The sequence below is a fragment of the Trichosurus vulpecula genome, chromosome 1 (genome assembly GCF_011100635.1).
Source record: "Trichosurus vulpecula isolate mTriVul1 chromosome 1, mTriVul1.pri, whole genome shotgun sequence".
NCBI classification, from domain to species: domain Eukaryota; kingdom Metazoa; phylum Chordata; class Mammalia; order Diprotodontia; family Phalangeridae; genus Trichosurus; species Trichosurus vulpecula.
The window spans coordinates 376,958,322-376,980,897 of NC_050573.1; the positions used below are offsets into that span (position 1 = coordinate 376,958,322).

The 22,576-nt window shown below is 41.8% G+C and overlaps 1 protein-coding gene across 2 annotated transcripts in view; it reads left to right on the forward strand.

The window, feature by feature from the left end:
• Positions 1–16,357, forward strand: part of SLC14A2 (solute carrier family 14 member 2) — a 75,210-nt gene extending 58,853 nt beyond the window's left edge. For both annotated transcript variants that reach the window (XM_036762945.1, XM_036762937.1), the window contains 6 exons: positions 959–1,087; positions 2,871–3,063; positions 5,213–5,360; positions 6,025–6,159; positions 10,112–10,161; positions 16,139–16,357. In XM_036762945.1, the coding sequence (XP_036618840.1) occupies positions 959–1,087; positions 2,871–3,063; positions 5,213–5,360; positions 6,025–6,159; positions 10,112–10,161; positions 16,139–16,339 (856 nt within the window). In that variant the 3' untranslated portion in view covers positions 16,340–16,357. The remainder of the gene's footprint in view (positions 1–958; positions 1,088–2,870; positions 3,064–5,212; positions 5,361–6,024; positions 6,160–10,111; positions 10,162–16,138) is intronic.
• Positions 16,358–22,576: the final 6,219 nt, after the last annotated feature.

Here is a 22,576-nt window from a genome sequence, read left to right on the forward strand (position 1 = left end):
CTTCAGAGACCATCCTTTCTTCTATAAAGTCACCCAGTCTCTCTGTAGCTCAGTTTCCCCATCTGTACAAAGGGAATAATAAAAGCCCCTACCTCCCATGGTCATTTTGAGGCTCCAATGAGATAACAGACAGGAAGTGCTTTTAAATGCTATATAAATGCTAGCAATTAATTTTGTTATTGCTTGGAATAATAATCAAACAAGACTGAGAGCTAGGAAGAACCTTAGAGATGTTGATCAACCCCATTATTTTACCAAATGAGGCTGGCAGAGGTTATGTGACTTTCCCAAAGTCATTTGGGGTGCAAATGACAGAGCTGGGATTCATATCCAAGCCCTCTGAATCCAAGTCACAGACCACAGATTTAAAAGCCCCTCATTTTACAACTGAGGAAATCTAGGTCCAGAGAGCCCAGGCTCTTTAACTTCAAGTCTAACATTCCTTCCATGAGGTCAGTAATCCTATGTCAGTAATCCCTCAAGGGTCAGGGGTTTAAAACAGAATAATAATTTACTCCAGGGAATTCGCATTTTCTTGGAGGATTCTAGGGACACTTTTAACCCCAAAGGGCATGAATTTCTGATGGCAGAACTTCAGACTCCAGGAGAGGCAAGGCCACAGGGGTGGGGAACCTATGGCCTTGAGGTCACATTTGGCCTTCTATGTCCTTGGGCACAGCGAGTTTTACAAAACAAACCCTTTTATTAAGGGGATTTGTTCTGTGAAGGTTAGGTTCATTCAGTCAAAGGGCTGCACTTAAGAATTTGTTCTGTGAAGTTTGGGTTCAAAGGGCCACACTTGAGGACCTAGAGGGCCACATGTGGCCTCAAGGCTGCAGGTTCTCCACCCATGGAAGGGATGGGGGAGAGGAGATGCCTTAGCCTCTCTCAGCAGGCCACAGAGGACACGACCTTTGCTACCCTCCACATATGTCCTATGCTCCTTCTCTATCCCCAGGTCATTGATTGCAGCAGGACTTCACGGCTACAATGGAGTGCTGGTGGGCTTGCTGATGGCTGTGTTCTCAGAGAAAGGAGATTATTACTGGTGGCTTTTGCTCCCTGTCATTGTTATGTCCATGTGCTGGTAAGTCCCATCGATAAAGTTGTGGGTTATGAATTGAGTTGCTCTCTCTCCTCCCCTGAGACAGCTAGGTGGCACAGTGGATCGAGTGCCAGACCTGGATTCAGGAAGACCTGAGTTCACATCCAGCCTCAGACACTTTCTAGCTATGTGACCCTGTGTAAGTCACTTAACCCTCTTTGCCTCAGTTTCCTCATCTTAAAATGAGCTGGAAATGGCAAATCACTACAGTATCTTTGCCAAGAAAACCCCAAATGGGGTCACAAAGAGTCAGTCAAGACTGAAGAAGAACTAACTTACTCCCCTGGCCCTTTTCAAAGCCTCTTTTCTCTGCTCAGGAAAAACTAAACCCTAAGTCCACCCTAGAGCCTGTCTTGTCTTTTGGTTCTAAGCTCCCATCCCTTTCCAGGTCCTTTACCTCCCTTCTACCTCTCTGTACCCCTCTCTAGAGAAGACCCCTAGAGCAGGCAAGTCCCATCACTATCACCCTCTGAATCCTTGCCCAACGTATGAGACTTCTTCAATACAGACTGTTTGGGGAGCACAGGGCCCTTTGGTTCTGCTTCCTCACCCAGGGATGCAGACAGTGTGGCACCACTGGAAAAGCACTAGCTTTGGAGTCTGAGGAACCGGGTTCAAATCCTTCCTCTGATACGTCCTGCTCATGTGACCGTGGGCAAATCACCTAACCTTTCTTGGTCTCAGTTTCCTGAACTGTATAAAGATGGATCAGATGGCCTCTAATGTTCATCCAACTGTAGCTGTGTTATCCTATGAAAGAGCAATGGCTCTGGAGTCCCTGCCCTCAAGGGGCTTCCAATTTAATGAAGGGAGACAGCACTGAAAAGGAAGTGGAAAAGTGAGGTGATGGAGTGCATTTGTATTGGTAGAAAAGGTACCTGTATTTATGACATCTCAGATCCCTGAAGTATCAAAGGGGAAACATCTTTCTCTCCAGCACACAAGAGCCAAACAGCCTTTTCTATGATGTTAGATACATCATAGATCTATATTATGGAACAACTCATAGACAGTCACTGGTAGTCACCCCGTTACCATTGCTTTCACTTGTCCTGAGTTTGGGTTCCATGAAATGTGCCCAGGGAATTATTTACAGCTGAGGGGATCCATGTGCTCAAAGTGCACAGCACCTGTCCCTTTGCCAGTACTTCTAAATCTGATGCTCTAGAGCAGGGATTACTAGACTGAAGTCCATGAACTGGTCTTTTTTTTAGATAACTGTATTTCAATATAATTGGCTTCATTTATAATCTTATTTTATGCATTTAAAATTATGAAACTGAGAAGTTGTCCATAGTCTTCCCCACACTGGTAGAACGGTCCCTGTCACAAAAAAGTTCAGAACTGCTCTCAAGTTAAAAGGTAACAACATAAAGGACATCCTTGACCATTCCCAGAGCACTTCAGTGCACTCTAGCCCAGAGATGCCTGGGAAAATTGCAAAGAGTTTCCATGATGCCCACAATTGGCTGGTACAGGGTCACTATAGAGACCAAAAGGAAGATGGGGAAAAGTCTGACAGTAGAATCAGGTGAGGCCAAACCTGACACACAGAACTCAGGTTCCTGTGGGCCACCAGTTGCTATAAGAGGCAAATAAATCCCTGAAGGATACTCCTGGAGAAAAGATGGGTCATTTTCAAAAGTCCATAAGAATAAGACCATGTGCCCTTAAATAAACACACACACATTCACACCCCTAAAATACAGAAACATTAACTAAAGTGAGTTCTTAAAGGATCTCCCTCTCTTGTTTCCATTCCCAGCCCAATTATTTCCAGTGCCCTGAGCAGCATCTTCAGTAAATGGGACCTCCCTGTCTTCACACTCCCATTCAACATTGCGGTGTCACTGTACATGGCAGCCACGGGCCATTACAACCTCTTCTTCCCCACGACGCTGGTGCAGCCCATCACCTCAGTGCCCAACATCACCTGGTCTGAGATCCAAGTGCCTTTGGTAAGTGTCACTGAAGGCAGAAGAGAAGCCTTACTTTAACTTGGTTTGGAAAATGGTGTTTACTTTCCTGGGCACACAGCTATCCCCAGACCTGTGTGATTGCATAGTTAAGCTATCGCCTACACGAAGTGTTTTTACTTTGTTGTTTTTTTTTTAATTTGTCTTGTTTTTATTGATACTTTTGTTTTAATGCTCCCTTTCATCCTGAACACATCCCTTCACCTCTCTCCTACCCAAGGAAGAGCCCCTAGTAAGATTTCAAAAGGAAGAGGAGAAAAAATAGGTCAGCAAAACCAATCAGCATGTCCCCCATGTCTGGCAGGCAGTACTGCAGTATCCGATGCCCAAAATAGCCCACCTCTGCACTGAAATTTCTTAACTTTTCTCTGGAGCCAAGACTGCTCATTATAATTACATTCAGCTTTCTTTTTTGTTGTCATTCTCTTTACACGGTTGTGGTCAGGTGTATATTATAGTCCTTATAAGGTAAATTTTTAACAAATCAATTCAACAGATATTTATTAAGCACCTCCTAGGAGGTACCAGGCACTGCACTAGGTGCTGGGGATATAAAAACATAAGGGAAAAAAGAGCCTACATTATACTTGGGGCTATGACAGGTAAACAGACAGTTAAATACCAGTCAGTTTGAAGAAGCAGACAGCATTAACAAAGTAAGACACTAGAGTTGAGCCTTGAAAGAAGGTCAGGATTTTGAGAAGCAAAGGTGGGCAGACAATGTGAGGGACACACTGGGAAATGTATGTGAAAGAAAATCAAAAGATATCAAGAATTTTTTTTTAAGAGAAAGGTTATGATAGTAAAGTTAAAAGAAAAACCCATGGGATTGAACTATGGGACAGATTGTTGGTTGTATTTGTCCTTCGTTTTCAAAGAGGACCATGACATCAGGGAAATGATGACATAACTTGCAACTGACTTTGATTTGAATGAGGGAGGGCTGTGCAAGGTCACCAGCCTCACTTTCTCCTCCAGAGCCATCTGGATCCAGTGACCAGATATTCACCAGGATACAATGGGAGACCCTGGCCCTTTTAGGCTAAGGTCTTTTCACTTAGAGTGGGGTAACACCCATTCAGTGAATAGGACTCTTTAAGAAGTGAGCCGAAGGATGATATGCAGCTGGAGGCCACAGCCAGCAGCAGTGGGGGAATGGCCCCTTCCCTAGACAGGACTCTATTATTTGACCGTGGGCAAGTTACTTGATTATCTCAAGTCCTCATCTGAGGGTGTTGGAGAATATTGCATGAGGCTCCTTTCAGCTCTAGTACTCTTTGATTTTGATTAGTTTAATGTGCCACAAAATCCTTAAGTCAAAGACTTCCCTTCATCTAGGGGGAGGAAGTGGGCTGGACGGAACCGCCACCTAGCCTTTTCTTTGTATTTTGTAAATCAGAGATGTCAAACACATATAGGAGGTGGTAATACTCTCCATGGTGGCCTGAGTTAAAATTAGATTGAAATCTAATTGGGAAATATTTAACAAAATGAATAAAAATACAATGAAACATAAATAATATTACATTTTAAAACTAAGTCAATATGCTACCCCAGGGATACTTATTTATTCATTAGTGGCCTCTTTTTTTATTCAAGTTTGTCACTGTTTTGAATAACAGAGACCTATTCTTGTAAATCCTCTAATAATATGGGAATAAAGTTTTGTGTTCTTATTAAGTTTGACTTGATTGAATTTTTTAAAAATAAATAAAACTATATGAGCACCAGCCCTGGAGTCAGGAGGACCTGAGTTCAAATCCAGTCTCAGACACATACTAGATGTGTGACCCTAGGCAAGTCACTTAAACCTGATTGCCTTCTCCCCCTCAACAAAAAAAAAAAAACTGATGTGAAAAATGATCATGAAATATGCAATCCTGAGTCACACGGATCTTTAAAAATATTGTAATCTACCCCCCTTTCAATTTCAAGGGGAGAAAAATGAGACTCAGAGAAAAGTGACTTGCTCAAGGTCACACACTCTGGTGAGAAAGTCAGACTTAGAACTTTGATGTCCTGACTTGTAGTTTAGTAAAATTTCCATTATACTGTGAGTCCTCCCTCATTATTATATAATTCTGCTATGTCATCTACCTACATAATAAGCATGTTACCATGGTCCTCACAGCTTTTAAGAGCCATTCCCGTCGGAATTGGTCAGGTGTATGGCTGCGATAACCCCTGGACTGGCGGCATGTTTCTTGTAGCTCTGTTCATATCTTCACCACTCGTGTGCTTGCACGCTGCGATTGGATCCACCATGGGGATGTTAGCAGGTATGGTCTCATTGTTCACCCATCACCAGTGGTCAGTGGGAATATTGGTACCCAGGGCAGCCCCTTAGCAAAATTGTGAGGTTCCTGATATCCATCCCCTTTTAACGTCCCAGCCTGCAGTATCTTTGAACATTTGTTCTCCAATTACACCCCCAAGCTTTCCACTTCAGGCACCTAACCAGTCTTCAGGTTGTCTAGCTCTGCCCCACCCCCATTTTCAGTACATATCAGTCATTTACAACTTAGTATAATTGAAAGTCTTTGTTCTATTTCTGAATTCAAAGCTTTCTTCTCTATTTGTGGAATGAAAGGAGGTGTCTATCAGGATTAAAGGATTATCTCTTAGATGGGGCAAGCCTTTTGGGAACCAAGAAGCCTTCCCTATATTCCTGAAATGTTACTCCATGGGCAGCCGTGGTATGGCTAATGCCAGCCCCTACAGTGATCTGTGGCACTGCACCCTCGGGCCCGCTGTCAATCGCTGTCCCTTCAACTGTATTTATTTTGAATGAAACCCCAAACTTAAATTCCCCCAGGTGTCAGCGGCCCTGGAACGTGCAAAGCAAAGCAGACAGGAAACCAAAAGGAAACTCCTCAGTGGGGCTGCTCTCTGCAGTGTTGCCCTGGATGTACCAGTGACATAAACATCTGGCTTTTCTTACAGCCCTCACTCTGGCAACGCCCTTCGATGCCATCTACTTTGGCCTGTGGGGATTCAACAGCACGCTGGCCTGCATAGCAATAGGAGGAATGTTCTACGCCATCACCTGGCAGACACACCTCCTTGCAATCACCTGTGGTAGGTACCTCAAACCTCATTCTCTTTGGAACTGAAGTGGGAACCCGTGTGTGTGTGTGTGTGTGTGTGTGTGTGTGTGTGTATGTGTGTGACTTGAACCATGCTGCTGTAGAAAGAATAGAGGACATGGAGACAAGAGACTGCCCAGACTCAATTATGAAGAAGTCCTTTGATTTTTCTATAATTCAATTTCTTCTTTTGCAAAATAAGGATTACAAGGCTGTCCTGCCCACCTATATGAGGAGAGTTCTTTTCAAACTTCAAAGCAGGTGTAAACATGGGTCATTTAAGTAAACCTGATAGGTGACCTTCTTTATTTACACAAAAGTTCTTCCAGGGAAAAAAATTACTTGCTTTACAAAGAGATTTTTTCTTTCCAAAAGAATTCCTGGTAGCGTTGCTTTAAAGAGCAAACTCCTCTAGCACATGGAAAACATGATTCAGTTTATTAAAATGACATACAAAATTGTATTAAACAAGTTACACCTGTTTGTTGTTCAGTTGTGTCTGACTCTTCCATGACTCCATTTGAGGTTTTCTTAGCAAAGATACTGGAGTGGTTTGCCATTTCCTTCTCCAGCTTATCTTACAGATGGGGAAACTGAGGCAAACAGGGTGAAGTGACTCAGAAGATGAGTCTGACTCCAGGCCCAGCACTCTATCCACTGTGCATATCTGTACATAAGCATTTAGTGGGCCTGCTCCCACCACAGGTTCAAAGCCCTCTCTCCAGGAAAAATAGACTGTGTTTACCCTGCAGTCCAGTAATATTTTAGAAGGGAAAAAATATCAGTTGGTAATTTGGTAGTTTTCATATTCTCATCAAAAAGTAGGAACTCAACTATATGCAAAAAGCCAAAAAAAAGCAAAAATCTTTCTCAGGGAGACAAGGAGGTAAAGAAACAAGCATTTAAGGTCACTTCCTTTACATTCTATTATTTGATGGTTCTTAGAACTAGATAAGTCTAAAGAACCATGTAAAGGTGATGCAGTAGATAGAGGACCAGCCCTGGAGTCTGGAGGACCCGAGTTTAAATCCAGCCTCAGACATTTACTAGCTGTGTGATCCTGGGCAAGTCACTTAACCCTGATTACATTAAAAAAAAAATTCTAAAGTCTAATATGACATGAAAGCTTCAACTAGGACTTTCCCTCAAGTTTGAAGCAAATAACCTTTCTCAATGAATTGTTTAAGTAGTCCAGAACAATGACCTGAAACTGAGACCCATGACCAGTTAATTCATTGGTTAGTCATTTTTTAAAAAGCCTTTAACATGCCTATCTCATTCACACATGGAAATGCCATATTTAAACATCATAAAATTTACCTGTACAGTCCTCAAAAGATTTCTAATCTTTAAATAAAGGGACATTTTGTGATTCACCAATTTCCTGACTGTAATTTTAAAAAGAGTTGGGGAGAAAGAAAAATGACCATGCAATGGAAATTAACAACCCAAAAGACGTTGTTACCCAGACTGGAAACAGAAAGCAGTAGTTTGCTGTACGCACTGAAATTAAAGGAGAAATGTGCCCTGATGGGCTGTTGGAAGGACCCCAAAGTGTAGCTACTGCCCAAGGAGCCCCTGCAAACCTTGGGGGGAGGGGAGTATGGCCACTGAACAGACAAGGGATCAACTAGGAAATCACAGAGCCAGGGTTACAGTCAGAGCTCCCTAACTGCTTTATGTGAGGTTTTGCTAATTGAGTAAGGCATTGGTACAGAAAGAGCTCCAAGAGATGCTCAGTTTATACCCAACCCCATTTAGAGGAATACCTCTGAACTCCAAAGAGGTATCCCCCCTGCAGAAGATGGCTCGTTCATTTTGTTTTAAGTTAAGCAGCCACCGGTTCCAGGCTATGGATAGAGAGAGCAAAAAGCAAAGGAGAACCAAACTCTGAGCCAGGAAGATGCCTCTTTCAGGTACTTCCTTCGTCTCTCATCAGAGCCTCCAATAGTATCCAAGGAAAATGCACAGCAGATAGGCCCAAGCTCTGTTTAGTTGGTACTTTTAATTTTTTTTAAATTTTTTGGGACTTAAGGAGGGTCCAAACTTGTGACTTCATTGGTTTCGAGAATCCTAAGGGAGAAACGCCTAACCTCCACACAAATCTGCAACTCTTGTGCAGTTTATAGTATTAGTGTTGCCTAGGGATACTAAGAGGGTGATTTGCCCCCATTTATTTCTCTAGGATGTTGTCAGAGGCAAGATTCCTAACTCAAAGGCCAGAACTCTATCAACTTTCAAGACTCTCTCTTACCTCAGCAATTACTAAGACTAATTCTTGTATCCCCGCTCTTCCCTTCCTTCATTTCTCAGCGTTGGGATCCCAGTCCTTCACATGCAATACCTTTGATCAATTTCAGTCGAGCAATTGGAATGAATAAATGCCCAAGCTTGGCACAGTGGGAAGAACACTGACTCTGAAGCCAGAAGACCTGGCTTCAGATTCCACCTCTGATCCTTACTTACCTCTGTGATCTTGGACAAGAACTCCTGGATCCTCAGTTTCTTAAAATGAGGTAGTTGGACCAGACCGTCCCTGAGGTCACTTCTAGCTCTCTAGAGAGATCATCTTACTCTTTCATTTTAATGGTTCCCACCCTCCTGCACTAAAAGCAAGGACATTTTGGAGCTAGCTTGAATAGGCTCCAAGGAGCTGATTGTTAAATTTCCAGTGTAAGCATTTACACCTTGGAAATCGGGAAACACTGTAAATTAGTATTTTATTATTTAGTTGATTTTCAAAACTTAAGAAAGTGATGGAGAAAATGTTAATAATTCAGATTAAATGTGTGTCCTATATACATTTTTTCTCCATAGAGCTGGTTGTTAAACATTTATCAACCCACTCCTGATCAGAAGCCACCCATGTTTTTATCTTTATTACTGTGTTTTTAGCTTATTTACTGTGGGTACACTAGCTCTATCCTTGGCATATCCCTGACTTATCAGTAGGAGAGAGAAACAGAGACAGAGAGAGAGACAGAGAGACAGAGACAGAGAGACAGAGACAGACAGAGACAGACAGAGAGAGAGAGACAGAGAGAGAGAGACAGAGAGAGAGAGACAGAGAAGGCAGGGCTACAGACAGACTTAGATTGTGGAGATAAATATTTCAGTAATCTGCGCTTTTACTACTGCTGCTGTTTTTTTCTGGGGGATATAGATATAGATAAGTGTATGTACATATAGATGTATAAATACAAACACCTTATATATTATACATATGTATTCTATATATTAATAAATATGTATATTAGTCACATATTATGTTTATGTTATATATTAATATGCACAGTATATTAATATATTAATAAGCCATATTTATATCTTAATAAATATATATAGTTTATTAATGGTTCCTAATAAAGATTCCGACTGGGAGCCCTGGGATCCACTTACCCTTACCATATAGTCAAATTTTCCTTTCTCGTTTAAGCTGTTAACAATGCCTGCTAATGGGATACAAGATGGTGAGGCTTAAGAGCTCTCTGCTGGATTTGGGGTCTTTTAAAAAGTACATGTGACTTCTAATCAGATTTACCTCTTTCTGTGGAATACAATGCTTTTCAAAGGTGCCAAGCAATACAGAGTAGGACCTTGCTTTGTGTTTTTTTTTTCCCCCTTTTTGGTCTGGTAAGAGAGATAAAGCAAATATAAGGAAAAAGAGCTAGATTCCAAGTCAGAAAACCCACGTTTGAATCTCAGCTCTGTATCTGGGCTGTGTGACATAGGGAAGTCATTGCACGTCTCCAGGGAGCATCTGTTTCTTCATAGGTAAAACGTGGCCAGAAGACAGGCAAGGTCCATTCTATCTCTAAATTCTACCTGCCCCAGGTCCAGGGAGAGCCAGCGCCTTTGCAGCTGTTGTGAAGCCCTATTCAAAGGCAGGGGCCAGAGTCAGAGAAACATTTGCTCATCACTTTCCCATTCTTATCTTTTCTCAGCGCTGTTTGCAGCCTACATGGGAGCTGCCCTTGCCAACATGCTATCTGTGGTAAGTCGATCTGAGATCAGCCCAGTCACCAGGAATGTCCTCTCTTCTCTGTCCATGCTGACCTTTAAAGTCCTCTCCTCCATTACTGCCCCCCACCCTGCACTTATCTTTCATCACAAGCATTTGCTCCCACACACATCTCCGGCACTTATAAATTGATACGCTCCACACACAGAGGACACAGGCCTAGGCATTGTCTAATTGAATTTTTGGCCAATCAGATTCCAGTAGGAAATTCTTTTGTAGTGCAATCCATCCCTCTTAATTCCTTAATTCAGTTACCCGCCCCCCCCCCCCAATTTTGTCTTTTCCTTAAATAAAAACTTGCATATATTAGGTTTAAGGTAGGGTACATCTGAATTCATTTGTCATTGTTTTTGTAGCTTCTGAGTTTGAGATCTAAGGGCCTTCTGAGACTTGTGGTCTTGAGGAACAAGCATTGCCTCTCAATCTGTCAGCTCTGGGAGGGACTGCTTTTGTTCCCCTGAAATATGAATCCCAGAATGGTTTTCAGGTCTCAGATCCCTTTTACACTTCTTAGCTGTATTTTTGAGGCTCTTTGATGTTTTCTATCCTCTCCCCACATTTATACCACAAGCATCTCAGGCATGCACAGGCAGACATGCAAACACACACACACACACACACGCACACATGTACACATGCACATGCACGCGTGCACACATGTACACACACGCACACATGTACACACACACCCCTTAGGCAGCAGAACTATGAGGTATGTCTACAAGTGCTATTATTCCTCATCCTTCATTCTACAAGAGAACCAATGACATCAGGAGGGTGATATCTTGACTTGCAAGTGAGTTGGGTTTGAGGGAGGCAGAGCTGTGCAGACTCAATCTCTCCTCCAGTCATCAGAGTCCGGTGGCAAGAAATAGATCAGGATGACTAGAGATGACCCCAATTGCAGTGGGAGACCTTGGCCTTTTTAAGCTAAGGTCTTTCCCAGGTCTCAGTTTGTCTGGGGCAGCACCCATTCAGTGATTAAAGGTTAGGTAAAAATTCCAGGGCTACCTGCCCACTGCTGACCAAAGAAAAGGGTATGGGAGGATAAATCACAATCGGCTCTCCCCACTTGAGCCCAAATGCTGAAATAAAGCGCAAAGCTGCAGCCAAAGCCCAGAGACCGGCCACTTTGGGCAAGGACAACTTGCCAAAAGCAGCTTGGGCAAAGTCATGGGCTGCCAGGATCCTGGGCATTGGGTCCAGGGACCCAGGTTAGAGTCGCCCCCTCCCCTTTATGGCAAGTACTAACCTCAAGTGTTCCCTAGGCGGGAGGACAAATGCCTTACTATTCTCTGTGGGAATCCCAACTTCTTCATATCCAATCCCATCCCATCTTCCAAGATTCTTTTAAAACTCTGCCTCCTTCATGAAATCCTCATAACAAAGATGCAGAATCTGTTTCAACATTAAAAAAAGTTCCTAATAATCACCACTGCCAAACAATGGAATGATCTACGGACCTATGGATCTAATTAAGCTTGATAAACAGTGAGCTTCTCATCATAAGAAGTGTTCAAAAGTAGTCTGCGTTGTTGTAGAAGGGATCACTGAGAGGTTTATCCAGGCAGAGGTGGGAAACCTGCAGCCTGGAGGCCACACATGGCCCTCTAGGTCCTCAAGTGTGGCCCTCTGACTGCATCCAGACTTCATAGAACAAATCCCCTTAATATAAGAATTTGTTCTATAAAACTTGGACTCAGTCAAAAGGCTGCACCCAAGGACCTAGAAGGCCACGCGCGGCCTTGAAGCCACAGACTCCCCATCCGTGCTTAATTCAGACAAATATTTATTAAGTACTTTCTGTGATTCTATTCGTTCAATGTTTTTTTTTTAAATCTGTTATGTTCAAGACCATGAGTTAAATGGTTGCTGTACTCACACACACACATATAACATACATACACATGTATGTATATAATACATACAATATAAAAACTAAAATTTATATAGCACAATTTGCAGAAGCATTTTACGTACACTATCTCACTTAGTTCTCACAACAACCCTGTGAGGTAAGGGCTATTATGCCCACTATATAGATGAGATAATTAAGGCCCAGAGAGGTTAAATGACTTGCCCTGGGTCACACAGTCAGGGACAGGTCTTGAACTCTGCTCTTCCTGACTCCAAGTCCAAAACTCCACCCACTGTACCACAGAGCTGCCCACAGGTGAGAAGCAACACAAGGAAACTGATGGAGAACTGGCTTTTAGAGTCAATAAGACCCAGATTCAGGTCTTACCTCTTGACATATTCCATCTGTGTGACCCTGAATAAGATACTCAGCTTCCCAGTGCTCCAAGAAGTTTTCTAAGATTATAGGTTGCAGAACAGGTGTGAATCTTTGTCACTAAAGGCAACTTTTAATCCATAACTCCCCAAACTGATGAAATTACAATCTGCTCAAAAAATATATCTCTATTTGTATAAACACAACAAGCTCTCTGATCTCAAAGAGCTTACATCTATATCTTGACAAATACATAGGCCACTGACCACCTTTTTTTCTAGATACGATTAACATTTGTGCCGTGCTTTATGACTACACTCTCATTTAATCCTCACTGCAATGCTGCAAATTAGGTAAAATGAAATTATTAGTGCCCATTTTACAGATCTGAGATGATCCTGACTTCTGAACCTGTAGTCAGGAAGACTCGAGTTCAAATTCCTACTCAGACACTTCATCTGTGTGATTCTGGGAAAGTCTCCTACACTGCCTAAGCTCCAGGCAAGTCTTCAAGCTTTCTAAGTTATAGATTAGCAATCCCCAAGTGACCAGCTCCCCAAAGAGGCAGTTATGTATTTACAGAAGAAACAGCATCAGGGAGGTTAATTAACAGGCAGAGTCACAGGGATAACAGACTGCCCGAAGTGGGCCTTGAACCTGCCCTAGGCTTTCTAATTGGATTCTTCATCTAGCATTCCTTCCCCTCATCACTTTCTTTCATAGATATTCATTGAACACCTACTATGCACAATGAAGTCTTCTAAAGACAAAGAAGTTTAAGACTCTAGTCTGTCCCTGGAGAGCTTTAAACCTAATTTGAAAGACAGCATGACAAATGGAGGAAAAAACACAATAGAAAATCCTCAATAGAGCAGAGTTTCTATTCCATGTTTCTGAATTGTTCTTTAAATACTTCATGCTGTTTTCAAGTCCCGCCTTGTCCTTTTGTATCCAACCCTTTTGTATATAACCCTTTGTATCACTCAGGGTTCCAAGACCAATACTAGGCACATAGTATTACAATATAATTATTATTAGAGTGTAATAATTATTATAAATGCTTATTGAATCAATTACTAATTTGCATTGGTAGAGCAAGTTTTCTCACCTGGGAGTTTCCTATATCAATAAAACGGAGTTCCTATCCTTATCCTACCCCTAAATCAGACACATGAGTAGGTACTCTGGGTGGGGATGTTATTGTTTTTCAGTCATTTCTGAGGGTTTTATTGGCAAAGGTACTGGAGTGGTTTTCCATTTCCTTCTCCAGCTTATTTTACAGATGAGGAAACTGAGGCAAACAGGATTATCCAAGGTCACACAACTAGTAAGTGTCTGAGGCCAGATTTGAACCCATGAAGATGAGTGTTCCCAATTCCAAGCCCAGGACTCTATCCATTGATCCACCTACTAGGGATCTTACTGGCCACACATACTGGTAGTTTTCCTATTTTCACTGAATAGTCATCTTTCATTGCGAATGCCATTGATATGTATCAGTAAAAACCCGGAGGTTCTAACAAATACAGTGAGACCCTTTTATAATGCTGATGTAAGCTTAGCACATGGGGCCAGACTCATCAGTGGTTTGACTATTGTTAACAGATTTTGATCATTACACATAGTTGGAATTGGGGTGAGATGGTTTGACCTATAGTATCAAAGAGTGTCCTTTGTTCTACTGGTATGTTTTGAAATGGCTTTTTGGTTTATTAAAATGCAGACCATCACTGCCGACGTGTTTTACACAATCCATCCAGTAGTACTCCCTACAGAGCACCGTGCTAGGATTTGGGGGAGATACTGAGATGAAGTAAGACATGACCTCTGTCCTAAGGAAGTTTACAGTCAATAAAGGGATGTGACAAATAGACAAATTACCTAAGTTACAAGTACATAAGAGCGACAGGATGCTAAGTGATGCCTGATAGGGAAAGCACATTATCAGCTTGCTATGGAGGAGAATGAGGGGTCATATGTCATAGAGGAGGTGGCATTCGAGTGGATCTATGCTCATTTGTTACAAGGAGAGGCTTCTACTTGGGGATGGGAGAGAATGGAAGGTAGGGAAGAGTGATAAATATGCAAAAAAAAAATTTAATGCAGAGAACAAAACAAGAGGACACATTATAAATAGCCCAGGTTTGTTATTCCCAGATACCTCTTTAAAAACCAACTGTACCTATACACACATTTCTTATACAGTACAAACCTCATGTTCTTTGCATATTGAAGTATTAAGTTCACAACAAAAAAGAAAATTTAATTTGAAAACAAAAAAAGAGTAGAATGATACATTTTTAGAAAGACTGACATTTTTTAAATGGGTATAATCTTAATGAAGAGAATAGCTGACGATACATGCTTTCCTCTTCTTGGTAGAGGGGTGGGGGACTATGGATATGGGATGTTGCATACACTGTCAGACTCATTGAGTCATTTGGCTTGAATTTTTTCTTGTTAATAAGGGAGGGGTTAATGCAATAGGGTAGGTGGAGAAGTGGTCATCACATTGGGAAATAACTGCGACCTAAAAAACAGGAGGCATCAGTTAAAAGTAATGTCAACAGGTGGAGTTTGAAGGGAGGGCATCCTGAGTATACGGAATTGAACAAAGGCCGAGAGTCAGGACAGTGTGAAAGTAATGGGCAAGTTCAGTTAGGCTGGAGAATTTTATAATCGTTCCCCTTTCAATGCCCAGGAAGCATTTCTCCCCATGTTGGTAATTGTCTTTAGCCAAAGAAATGGAAACAAAGTTTTCTTCTGGTCAGCCTCTCAAGAAGTGATCCTCCTCTTGTCTATTCTTGCCTACCACCCAGGGGCCTCTCCTAGATTAATGAATTATTGTTTTCTTTGGTCAAGACCTGTGATTTCTGAAGTAGGGAGAACCCCTGCAGTGAAAATTCCATCTGCCAATGCAGATTAGCAATATTTATGAGAGTTGCCTAGGGCATGGAGAGATTAAAAGACTTCCCTATATGTACAAAAATATTTATAGCAGTTTTATTTTTGTAGTAGCAAAGAATTGGAAATTGAGGGGATGTCCATCCATTGGGGAATGGTTGAATAAGTTGTGGTATAGGATTGTGACAGAATACTATTGTGCTTTAAGAAATGATGAGCAGGATAACTTCAGAAAAACCTGGGAGGACCTATATGAACAAATGCAGAGCAAAATGAACAGAACCAGGAAAACATTGTATACAGTAGCAGCAATATTGTAAGGACAATCTACTGGGAAAGACATGGCTGCTCTGATCAAGACTATGAACCAAGACAATTCCAAAGGACCTATGATAAATCATGTTACCTACCTCTAGAGAGTTAACTGATGTACTCTGAATGCAGACTGAAGCATATTTTTTAAAAATGTCTTTATCTTTATTGTTTTATTCTGTTTGTGTTTTCTTTTGCAACACGGCTAATATGGAAATATGTTTTGTAGAAGCAGAACTCGAGTTCAGATCTTTCTGACTAAGGCATGGCCTCTGTACACTATTCCATTCCCCTTCTTCATTTATTAACACTTATTAATGTTAACACTTAGAGCCACTTGTGTACATGCCTCTTTCCTCCTACCACTGTAAGCTCCTTGAGGTTGGGAATAACGTCTTATTTTATCCATGCATCTTCAGTGTTAATCTATGTTTATTGGATTAAAACATGAAGGTCAATGAAAATAATCATCTTTTGATTTTTCCCATTTCTCCTTTCCAGTTTGGATTGCCCCCGTGTACCTGGCCCTTCTGTCTCTCAGCACTCACCTTCCTATTGCTGACGACCAACAACTCAGGCATCTACAAGTTACCGCTCAACAAAGTTACTTACCCAGAAGCCAACCGACTCTACTACTTGTCTCAGAAAAGGAATCGCAGAGCCTCCATCATGACCAAATATCAGGCCTATGTAGTTTCCTAACCTGCCACAATATGACATCAAACCCCTTGTTCTCTAGAGCCAGACCTTTTTCCTATTGAAAGTCCACTCCATCACCTCTCCTGGGCATCCTATGATCCTTTGCACCAAACAATCCAACACAGTTATCCTTAATTATTAATCATTGCCCAGGAAACAAGTAATTTTAAACTATGTGATATATAATCCTTATAGTACTGTTAGTTAGACCTTCTATATGCCATATACTAAACTTTGAAGAGTTCAGTTTGGGAAATAACCTTATCACTTCGCCTACCTCACCCCACCCCCAAAATATTTCAGTTTTAAAATTCAAGGTGTACCCATCCGTATAAGAACACCAAGGAGGAAACAAGACAGTTTCAAAAATCTAAGAATGAAAATCAACATTAGTGATTGGTCATCAGGAGATTACCAAAAGCCTAGTCTCTCTGATTTAAGGAAGTAGTATGGAACTAGGTTGGAAACCAGGAGATGTGGGTTCTAGTCCCAGCCCTGCTGCAACCATATTGTGTCACCCTGGGCCAATCACAACCTCTCTGGGCTTCAGGTTCTTCATCTCATGGTCTGAGAGTTGGCCCAGATGATCTCTGAGCTCCTTCCCAAGTTCTAAGATGTTCTGATCTTAAGCTGATTTTTATCATTCCAAACTAACAGTCAGTCTTGTCCAAAGTGTGAGGTCTTTGAACCACATGGGAAGTAAAGAAGGTCTATAATATCCAGGCAATAAAAATAATACCTGTCATATGGTGGGAGCTCTTTTAAGCCATGGCTATTCTGGTAACTCGAGGCTGGAACACTGTCCGTTGTGCAGGCAGGTTTGTCTGCACCTGGGATGGGGTCCTGGAAGTAGTATCATGGGATTGCATTTTCTGTAGATTGAACCATATGGCAAACTCGTGAAAGAACCTATTTTTTAAAGCCAAGGACTTTGGGAGCATAGGAAGGGCCATCCCCCAATTTATCTGTCTTATAAGCCCAAGCAATGAGAAGATGTATTTCCTAAAAGACCAATCTTCCCTCCTCATCTCCCACATTCCTCTCTCCCCTCCTCCCCTTCATTTAAACTTCACGTGCTTCAGGCTCTTTCCACAGCTGTTAAGTCTCAGAGGGGAATAGAGGCTAGATTGAGGGCACTTGACAATGGGCTGTTTGGCTGAAAACTTGGAAGTTTTGGAAAGTTAGGAAAAACTTGGAAGTTATGGAAAAGACTAGTTTTCTCTTTCAATTGAAGGCTCTTTATTAAAGAATTTAGAACCTGGAGTTTTATTGAAGAACCTGTAAACTGGGCAGCTAGTTGTTGCAGTGAGCCTGGAGTCAGGAAGACCTAAGTTGAAATCCAGCCTCAGATGCTAACCAGCTGTGTGACCCTAGGCAAGTCACTTAACCCCTTTTTTGGTCTCAGTTCCTTATCTATAAACTGGGAACACACTGGAGAAGGAAATAGCAAACTACTCCAGTATCTTGGCCAAGAAAACCACAGGATTGAACAGCCACAACAACCCAGACTTGGAAGGGCCTCGCCCTTCTCAAATCCTCGGATTACAGACTCACTTCCATGGATCCCTCCCTCCCCCTCGCCGTTCCTCTCACAGGGTGGCAAGCTCAAGGTTTCCCAGGAACAATCCCAAGTCTAATGCCGGCCCCTGACACATGTACTTCCTGTTAGGCAAGTGGCTCATAAATTACCCAAATCCCTTTTGTAAAAGTAATGGCTTCGACTTCCTCCTCACCAACTCTGTACATCACCTAACACACATGGGTAGGAATACAATCTGCCCCTGTGCTCTCTCTGCAATGTGACCACCCCAGCTGGCTCTCCTGTCTGCCTCCCACTTCAGTAAGTTTAAAGATGGAAGCAAGGGGCAAAGGCAGAAAAGCCCCTCCCACTGGTGGTCAGAAGCTTGCCAGGGGAAAAACACCACAGGATGCAGAGAGTGTGTTCGTTTCTGCTGGAATCATCATTCTATGCTATTGCTTTTTTTTAATGTATTCAATGAGCACTTAGAAGGCTTCACAGTATAAATAAAATGAATTGTTTCATTAATGCTGAGGATGTGTTCTTGCTTTTCTAAATTTGATATGGAGTAACTGAATACAAATCTCATTTGAGAAAATAGGCAAACCTCCACACATCTGCTATTTCCTCTCCTTAGTAAGCTCAATTTTAATCACCCCATCTCCTTGCCGTGCCCAGATCCCTGATTACTCGCATCTGCCCAGAGAGCTGATGGCCTACTTCTCTTCCAGATAAGATACAGCTGGCTGCATGCATCCATCAACAAGCATTTATTAATCGATTAGTTCATGGTGCAGTGAAAAGAGTTCTGGCTCTGGGGTCAGAGGACTAGGCTTAAATCTTGCCTGTTACTTCCCTCATGACCTTGGCTACAAGCCTCTCCAGACTTCAACCTCCTCGTCTGCAAAATGAGGGTGTTTCACTAGGTAGTCTCTTAGGTCCCTTTCAGCTATAATCTAGCATCTTATGACTCCTTGAGCACATCACTAGGATCATCCCTTCCAACTAGGAAAACTTCCTTCTGAAACCTTTGAACAAATAATTAAACCTCAAGGCGGTGGGCCCGTACTGTACCTGTGGGTACAGATAGATGTCCGAGTAACACCACCAGAGGGCGCTCGTTCATTCAGCTTACCCAAGTCCTGAAATGGGAACAATTAAGGATTTTACACCTCAGTTATAATGGGCTTGGCTTAAGAAGAGAAAGCCCTCTAAAAGCATTTTCCTCATTATGTTGATCATTTAAATAATACTTGAATTGTTTTTAAGTGTTTTACTCTCCTCTTTTTACTGAACATGAGAAATTTGTCCATGGTTAGTAAGAAAGTTACTGGTGGCTATGATGAAAGAGTTGGTTGGGTCTGTGTCTGTAAGATACCACAGCAAACCAAGTCACTTATTGTTTCAATGGGGAGGGAAGGGATCCCCAAACCAACTGTCAGGCTCGATTAGCCTTGCAATTTGCTCAAAATGCTCTTTATCATTAAGTGTTTCATGAGTATACATGAATACAAGTGTAGTCAGATCAGTCCTGTCCAAACAGAGCCTATCAAAATCAACAGGTATGATCAACACACTTTAAAAGCAGGCCATTAACAACATAAAAATGCTACCTTATCTCTGTGAGAGACGTACCTAAGTAATGAAGGATCCTTGATGAAAGCAGTTGGGGGAAACAGGCAAATATTCTGTAATAGATGGTGTCCTTATAGTTGTGTAAATGACTAAAAGACATAAGGAACATAAGATCTTGTTGTGTCTTAAGGTCTTTTGCAAGCATTTGATTGAGTAGAAGAAAATCTAGTTTCAAACGTTCTCCTCAAACAAGGTGTCTTAAATATATGGAGGAAAGTAACGTAAAATTGTGCAGGCGATACAGCTAATAACAATAGCTAACACACATAATGCTTTAGCTTTGCAAAGCACCTCCCATACATAATTTCATTTCATCTTCATGACAATCTAGTGAGATAGATGCTATTAATATTTCCACTTTACAAATGAAGAAACAGAAGTTAAAAGAGGTTAAAGGTCTAACACAGTTAATAAGTATCAGAGGAAAGATTTGAACTCAGGTCTTCCTAACACCACTCCACAAAGCTGCTGGAGAAATTTCTTCAGTGATCCCCTGAGTACTAACATCTAGTCAGGTATAAAATGAGAAGCATATGCTCGCCAAATGTGTTTACCAATGTTATGGACAAAGTCCCATGTGGAGTCCAAAGAAAAAGATAACCTATTCGTTATGAGATTCTTCAAATGATGTTTTAGTAATCAAATCATAAAAGAATATGATTCAGAGCCCAATGGATGGAAATCACTGAGATTGACATACCATTCACAAAACATAGCCAACTGTCAAGGTGATGATATGTACGCATATGCAAATAAATGTATGTTTGTCTCTCAAGTGGTATAGATGGATAGTGAGGTAGGCTCAAAGTTGAGTAAAGGAGGAGGCCAGGATGGACCATGTTTGGGGAAAGTGAGCAGTGCTGTAATGAGCCTGCCTGACTTAGGTTGATCCTAGATGACAGACACAGAGATTTTTATTCAAATGATCTATGCACGAACATTTGACAGTTGGTAAGCTTGTACTCCGCCATCATAGGCTTCAAAAACTTAGGGTCACGTCCAATGCCACAATGCGGGATCTAAGTAGAACTCTAGTATAGACTCACCTTTGGTTCATGTACATTCATCATGACTCCCCAGAAAATGATAAGGTCTTTAAGGTAGAAACTGTCTTGTACATTTCTCAAAGCACAATTCTGAAAACACAGCAGAAACTAAAGAAACACAGACTTGTTGTAAGTATGTTGTTTTTTGTTTTTTTAAGTGAACAGTATCTGTTCTCGGAGAGTGTACTTTCTAATGTAGGAAACAGCTTGGAAATAGCTAAGTACCTAGAAAATATGCAAGAATAGGGGGAAGCTAGGGAACTTTCTAAGGTCACTCCCAACCTTAACATTCAATGATTTGATGCTTCTCAGAACCATCATTTAAGTCTAAAGAATCATCTAAAATTGGGTAAACTAAATGGTACAGTGAATAAATAGAGCACCAGTCCTGGAGTCAGGAGGACCTGAGTTCAAGTCCAGCCTCAGACTCTTACTAGCCTTCTTACATTCTTACTAGCATTCTCATACTCTTCCTAGTATGACCCTGAGCAAGTCACTTAACCCTGATTTTCTCAAAAGAAAAAAGATACATGCAAGGATAGATGGAAAGTATCTAAAAGGAGGAAGCAGTAGTGTATCTGAGGAGATTGGAAAAGGCCTCTTGCAGAAGGTGGGACTTGAAGGAAGCCAAGGAAACCAAGAAGTTGGAGGTGGTGGCGGAGTATTCCAGGCATGGAGAAAAGCAGAGATTGTGATCAAGGAACTGTTGCTGTGTGGTTGGAAGTTGTGGAATAGCATGACTTCCATGGAGTCAGAATTGTGAGTGACCCAAACATCAACAAAGAGATGCATACTAGGCGTCAATCCACAGGCAGCAGGTTATTAACAATAATTTATGTGTCAGATATGAAGTAAAACACTTCCTCTGCATACATATGACCACAAAAATATGACAGAATCGTATATTTAGTGTTCACAGGAGCCTTAGAGGTCATCTAGTCCTACTCCCTCGTTTACATGTGAGGCCCAGAGAAGTTCAACGACTTCCCCAAGGCCACACAGATGAGATTTGAACTCAGATCCTCCTCACTCTGGGGCCTGACTCCAAGTGGCAGGTCATCAGACTCCAATTACAAAATTCTTTACACTGAACAATGCTGCCTCCCAAGGTGGGCCAGGGCCATAGCAAGGGAGTGGGTTAGCAAATGAAGAACCAGAGGACTGTACTAACACTCACAACATATTGAGAAGAAACAAGCCAAGAAACAAAACAGCAATCCCAGTGGAAGGCTTCTAGCACATTGAGTAAATCCTCTTTGGAGGATATATGGGCAGCTGGATGGTATCACAGATGGAGTGCTAGACTTGGAGTCAGGAGCACCCAAGTTCAAATCCTGCCTCAGACACTTACTCGCTGAGTGACCTTGGATAAGTCACTTAACCTCCCCCACCTCAATTTCCTCATCTGTAAAATGAGGATAGTGCCAAGCACTTGCCTCACAATGTAATTATGAGGATAAAATGAGATAGCGCAGGTAAAGTGCTTTATAAACCTTAAAGTACCATGTAAACATCGGGTGGATGAGAATCATGCAAAATAATATGGCATGGATGTGTTGAGATTTGCAACAAAAGAGGAAACACCCATATAGCTGAGGGCATGGCTCCATCAAAGTGTAAGAATATAGGAGGTAGATAGTAATTGAAAACCCCCAAAACAAAGGAAGGAAGGAGGGAAGGAAGGAAGGAGGGAGGGAAGGAAGGAGGGAGGGAAGGAAGGAAGGAAGGAAGGAAGGAAGGAAGGAAGGAAGGAAGGAAGGAAGGAAGGAAGGAAGGAAAGAAGGAAAGAAGGAGGGAAAGAAGGAGGGAAGGAGGAAGGGAGGAGGGAGTCAGGAGGGAGGATGGAGGGAAGAGGGAGGGAGGAGGAAAAGAAAGAAAGAAAGAAAGAAAGAAAGTAAGAAAGAAAGAAAGAAAGGAAGGAAGAAAGAAAGAAAGAAAGATTGACATACCTTCCTATGGCTATAATCAAAGAATGTATCCAAAGTTTAACACCCTTAAAATAGATGAGATTTTGAAGCCGCAGAATGTGCTTCCAGTATC